The 6,883-nt window shown below is 28.5% G+C and overlaps 1 protein-coding gene across 1 annotated transcript; it reads left to right on the forward strand.

Annotated features, from left to right (window-relative positions):
* The first annotated feature begins 839 nt into the window (after window positions 1–839).
* LOC132952734 (uncharacterized) lies at window positions 840–6,518 on the forward strand. The gene is made up of 2 exons (XM_061025140.1): window positions 840–983; window positions 5,815–6,518. Exons 1-2 carry the CDS (start codon window positions 960–962, stop codon window positions 6,259–6,261), a joined length of 471 nt encoding a protein of 156 aa, XP_060881123.1. The 5' UTR covers window positions 840–959; the 3' UTR covers window positions 6,262–6,518.
* Window positions 6,519–6,883: the final 365 nt, after the last annotated feature.

Genomic DNA, 6,883 nt, shown 5'->3' on the forward strand with positions numbered 1-6,883 from the left:
TATGTCAATAATAAATTTTTCATTGGATTAAAAAACTTGAAAATGTAATACAATAAGGTTCTCATGAGTTGTTGTTAGCTTATTTAAAAATAAAATTGAGCGTAAATCCACATTAATTTTTTATGAGCGCCTGAAGTTAGAATTTTGGCCAAAATTTGGAAAATACCTATACGAAAATATACGTTTGCAAATTATTTTGAGTTGGTACGGTCCATCTGTTCTAGAGTTACACCAACAACCAAAATCAATTTTGCGTAATAATTCCCGTTTTTCCTTAATTTTGCTTTTGTTTTTCACGGCGCTTTTGAAAATTACTGGAAATTATTTACTTTTGACCCCCCAAAGTACCAACTAGATTCACTTTCCTAGCAAAAAAGATACTGTTTAAGAAAATCTAAGCACTTTTACTGTCCTAAAACGCAATGACAAAAAAAACACTCATCATTGTAAAATCAATATTACATAATTACATTCATATTGCCCCGCTCAGAATCTATAGAATATAAAACGATATTATTAATGGATCTATAAACCTATTGTTATTTAAATATGTTTTTAAACTTTATCGTGTTTTAATTTATTACGCTGCGACGACGATGATACAATTTTGAATACAATTTAAATATGAAAGGCTTATAAACTATTTACTTCGTATCCACACATAACGTTAACACAATAGATTTGAAGACAGTGTGCTGACTATTTAAAAGTGTAAACACAAAATATACAGGTGTAATACATGGGACATATTATATAGTATATATGTTTCCCATTCCATAAACCCAATTGCAGTACGCAATAACGCTTCATAATACTGCAATATTCCTACATGGCCGACAGCTAAACAAACACGGAAAATCAAATTGTATGAAAAAAAAAACAATAAAAACCAAAGAAAAAATCACTTTATAGTATAAGATTCAAATGTGATGTAGTGTTATAAACAATAATTACTTGACATGTTATCGTTTGGAATAATGACGGTAAGTTAATTTTAAATTTATATTTTGACTAGCTTTGTATCATGTTATAAATTAACAATATGCTTTGCACCATAATACTTATTTTGGAACCACTGCATTGTTTAACACATGTTATTATAATATAGGCACACTACCGCGCGTGGTCTATTGGAACTAGAAACATATAATATAGGCAATATAGCGGTACTCTATCGTGGATTATTAGTTGTTTTTATTTAGTTAATTTTACTAAAAACCTTATACATGTATCTCGACATAATATTCAATCAACTATTAAATGTATAAGCTTTTCTTAAAAAACTGTTTTCAAAAATCATAATCATGTGTGAAACTGAACCAATATTGGAATTTCGTGGGTCAAATTTTCAATGATAATGTGACAAGTGACAACAATTAATATTATAATATAATAATTCGTTATAACGATTTATATTTTATAATGACGGCTATGTTTTATATTATATCAGAGTCCGGAAGTATATTGTTGTTAGTAATGATTGTAAGTCGATCTTACAACGCAAGCCGTTTCTAATTCGATAAACACTTTTATCAAATATGGGCTATGGCTGATAAAGGCCGGAATTATCGTCATTAAAATATGCATCATTGCCTAAAAAAAATCCGCATTAACGTTATTTCCTTGTCAATATCGTAGGTATTCACAGTTTAATTCAATCGAAAATATCTTTATTGACTATAGTCCCATATTATCGTTAATTCCTAAATATTTACGTCTTTGATGATAACAAAGGTGGGTATGTATAATTAATTTAGACAAGTATTTATTAGTACCTAAAACCAATCCTATGTATATACGTCTGATAACAAAACTATGTGATGAATTAATTAAATCGTATTAAAAAATGTCTGCTACATGCCTACATGGATACATCAGAAATATTTGAATATCAATCAACTTTTTCGATGTAGATTGTTTCATAACAAATATTTTCATAATACATATTATATTATACTGGCATAGTTATTCATATATTATAGGGTTTATGCGTGGCTAAAGTACCTATAATTTCATTATATCCCTGCGATCGGGTTACGGTCAGTATTGTAAGTTGTAACGATATAAATAAATAAAAAAACATCAGTTTTACATCAGGTACTGGGTACTTATTACCTGTATAGGCTAAAATTATAACTTCTCTGGGTAATTAAACCAGAACGAAATAATAGCTATAGAATAGTATAGAACTTCATTCTATATAATCTGTGTCAGTTATTTTCTCTTAGATGAACGTTATATTTTCGGAAGCACAATAGGTACCTGCATGGTTGCATATTATATGATATATGATATTATAGTCTATATTATACATTTTATATACAAAGTGTATTATGTGATATACTGATACACAATATTATATTATTATACATATTATTATTATTTGCTATTTGGCTATATATAACATTGAGTGCCTACGATCTTAATGTTCTCATTGAAATGTTACAATACGTAGCTCCACGTAGGTATACAACATTTATGACGTAGAACGTTTTCTATATAATACCCATATTATTATTTATTATTGTAATGGGTAATTTCCAAATGGAAATACATTCAAGTATCAACATGAAATTATAATTATATTTATTGAATCCGTTGTAATATTGGTATTGGATAACTATAACGTGGAAAAATCCATACGATTCTAACAAAACTGTTCTAACCAAATACACACACATAAGTCAAAACGACAATGTTACAACTTACAGCAATCTCCAGTCTAGCAACATCTGTCAAAATGTAATAGTTTTTAGTCTTAGAAAAATATTCAACGTTTTTAATCTAAGTACAAACACGGGAAATCACTCTGCTGTATATTGACGTCATTGAGTATGCTACGATTGTAATGGATGTGTCAATTGTTAAATTTGAATTCAATAACAAATCATTGAATACGAAAATTCTGAGCAGAGAGGTGTGTATTAGCCCCTATTTATATGTACACATAAAACATTATAATTTATTTTTAGGTACAAGTGACTAGTATAATAGTGAGTAGTGGTACTATGACTACTATCATAATTAATTAATATTATTCTGTTGATAATAGCGTAATATTGTGTGAATATTGAACTATTTTTCGCCAAAAACCACACATAATATAAATATATAATAAATAATAATTATATCACATTGTCTTCTAGAAAATAAATATTTGGTGATCATAATAATATCAAGTTTTTAAAATTTCAACCAACTAGATTCAATGTTCTACCATAAACTGCCTTTAAAGTTGAAAATTGAAATATTTTTACTGATCTAAAAGGCAATGATAAATTCATCGCTCCAATCGGCAAAATTTTTAACATCGATATTTTTATAAGTTAGAAGCCATTTTATTTTCATTCGAGTACTGGAGTATAAATGTATAAAATATAAAGAAAAGCCTTTAAAAAAAAAAATGAAAGAAGGCCTAAAATAAAATATAATACTTCTAGTACCGCATCACTACTTCAAGCCTACTCATTGTGTATTATATATATTAACACAGTTTGTAAAAAAAACATATCGCCCAGTATTATAATAACTAATAAGTAAATAATTGGCTTTTTTGTAAAGTTAAGTTACCTTTAATTGTTTATTTTGAGTTTCAAATCCCAATATTATTCTGTAAATAATAAACTAATGAAATAGGCAAATATATTTGTTAATTCTTTTGAATATTGATCTTTTAATTAATGTTTTATTATGTTTTACTATCTACCTATATAAAGCGTTTTTTTATTTTCATTAAATTCATAAACTATTTTATTTGAACTCAATTCATTGTAAATTATTATTATAATATTTCACAATAAATATGCAATTGCAATAAATATATTTGCTTTTAAAATTGAAATTCATTGATATAGAAATGGAATGCGTTACATTCAACAAACTAGTAACTGCATATTAAATATTCGTAATATACGTTAATTAATTTTCAATTTATATTAATTATATACATTATACGAAATACCTACCTTTTAAAATATTGATAGTTGTACACTTGTACTATATGTATAGTATCTAGAATAATATTATATTTTACTTACTTACGTCATATACATTTATGTAAACTATATTAACAATTTTTTTATAACTATTTTGTATATTATGATAGCATTGATTATAAATACTAATAAATACTAGTATTTATTTATAGTATTTATAATCAATGATGGTAGATACATGTTTGAATTGACAATTTACAAAATTGTAGTTATAATAATAATTTAAGTACACACAGGTCAGTCATTTTAGTGACAAGTGAAAAATCACTTTTCCCTAATTTGGCTTTACTGATTTTGGGACCTTTTATTTAATGGTGCAATCGTTTATATAGCTGGCGCTGATTGTATGTATATAGGTATATGTAGTAGCCAGTAGGTATATTATATACTATTATCAATTATAACAATAGTATAGTACTTATATAGTTATACACAATATGTATTTAAATAAAATTATAATTGTTAAATAAATATTTGAATATTACTTTTGTTTAGTAATTGTTCTTTAAAACTGAATCAAAGTATGATTTGGAAATCCTGAATACAATAAATTATAATAAACTATATTATACGCTGTGCGTTTATAAAACTAAAAATAAATATCCTTTCATCATAGTATAATCAACAAAATCGGCGCCACAACAAAAGAAATACGAATTGGGTGAACTATCGAAACATAATATTATATACAGAGTGCTGAGTGATACATTTAATGGATATCTGCAACATTAATTTTTTTTTTGTCAATTTTTATGGTTTTTATTAATTTTTTTAAACGCCAATCAATATTGATTTCATATTATTTTGAACCTGAATACTTTTCTAAGAATGTTGAGGTATAAATATCAAATATTAATCGAAATCTAGATGGATAAATGGTACTTGAGGATTATCGTGACTTCCAAGAATACATTTTAGATGATATTAATAGCTGAATTATGTGTGACAGTGCGTCAGTGCGACTTATTTATTTTAACCAAAAGGTTGACCACATTATTTGACTATGTTTAATAGTTGATATTATTATATTTTTATTTTTGTGTCTGAAAACTATATTTTTGTAGGTAGTAGAAAAAATATTCTGATCTTCATCTATTCTAGGGAGTTGTATGGTGGAAATTTGCATATAGTTAGTACTTATACCTACGCTTTGCATGGAGGTCAAGAGAAGACATTTCTCAGTAATTGTCAAAATAATTGGGAAAAACAAAAATAATAACACTAAAGTACTAATAACCAGTTTTTGAAAAAAATCGATTTAAAAAGTTAATACAGTCACATTTTATTTTCTATAACAGTTCAAATGTTTAATTTCAAATTTCGACGAATTTTTTCAAAATCGTTAATTATTTTGTTAATAGACTAACAGACCATCACCACCAATAACCGTTTTATTGTATACAAATAATATTATTTATCATTGAATTCATATTTAATAAGTTCCTTCTAACATTGCTACTGTAACCTACTTAAATACTCAATGTGAGGTTCACTCGAGTATTCCAGGCTGTAACCTACTAACAGCAGAAAAACTTTCACGGTTTTTTTAAAAATATATATTTTTTTTTAAATAAGATAATCGTTACAATCAAAATCTGTAAGTCGATTGTTTATAACACGTCATAATTTAGAGCAAAAAAAAAAACTGCAGAAATATAAAAATAATTCGTTTAGGTTATTCGTTTTACCAATGATGAATAAATCCGGATTAGAACGCGTCATCGACCGATATCAGGATTTCACCCTGGTCCTCAATAAAAAAAATCACAGCGTGATACGTGCATAATCTACGTAGTTAACGTGTTTCTATGTTTCACAGGCATTACTCGTGGCGTTGGCTTGCGTAGTGCATTACGACCTGTTGGGCTTGTTTCTGTCTCATCCGTACGGGCGGCGCATCGTGTACACAGACAACGAACGACACCAACACCAACCCAGATCAGAGTTCGATCACATATGGATACCGAGACCAGGCACGGACCCGAATACGATATATTTTATACCGCAGCAGGTAACCGTGGAAGACCACGGAGGTGATGTCGAGGACTACTGGACGGACTCGGACGACGTTGTCAGCGGTGTAAATAATCGCGGTATCACCGATGGTAGGCTTTCCGACGGTGAGGTCCACCGATGGGAGCCTGTACAGGATACCGTTGTTGACCGTGTTCCTACCACTACCACGACTGAGGAACCGGATGACTGTGACGACGATGACGATGATTACGTTGCTCCAGGACAAGAGTGGGACGACGACGTTTTTTGACGTGCTTCCACGCCGGTGCTAGAAATTTTCACGACGTTCCTATATCGCTATAATTGATTAATATCGATTTAGTGACTAAAGGTGAGGTTCGTTAGGTGTATAGTATAATATAATATTTGTTTTTGTAAAGGCACCGGGCTCCTGCACAACTTCTTCATGTTTCGTGTCTTGTCGTGTCTTTACCATTGTGTCGTGTCATACTGTCATGGGAACATTTAAATTAATATGAATAAAAATAGACAGTTAATATAATATAAGCAATTAAAATGTATTGATTATTGAAATTGCATTGTGTATACCGTGTATAGTAGAACTGTAAAAGCAGATAATAATATTACATACCTACGTAGTGGCGAAAAGTATCAAGTCCATACGGATTTTGTTTACAACAAATAATAACTAAAAACGTTACTTTGTTTAAACATGTGTACAGCAATTTTGTAAAAATGTTGGCTATATAATGTAATTTTTATTGAGAATTTATAGAGTCATAACTCATAACTGAATAACTCATTAGAATATACCCAAGTTATTCATTTAATTCCCGAAAAGAATATTTACTATAATATTGATTATTATACTGTAGCCGGTAAGTTGAATTAATATTATTTGCATATTAATA

The sequence above is a fragment of the Metopolophium dirhodum genome, chromosome 9, assembly GCF_019925205.1.
Source record: "Metopolophium dirhodum isolate CAU chromosome 9, ASM1992520v1, whole genome shotgun sequence".
Lineage (NCBI taxonomy): Eukaryota > Metazoa > Arthropoda > Insecta > Hemiptera > Aphididae > Metopolophium > Metopolophium dirhodum.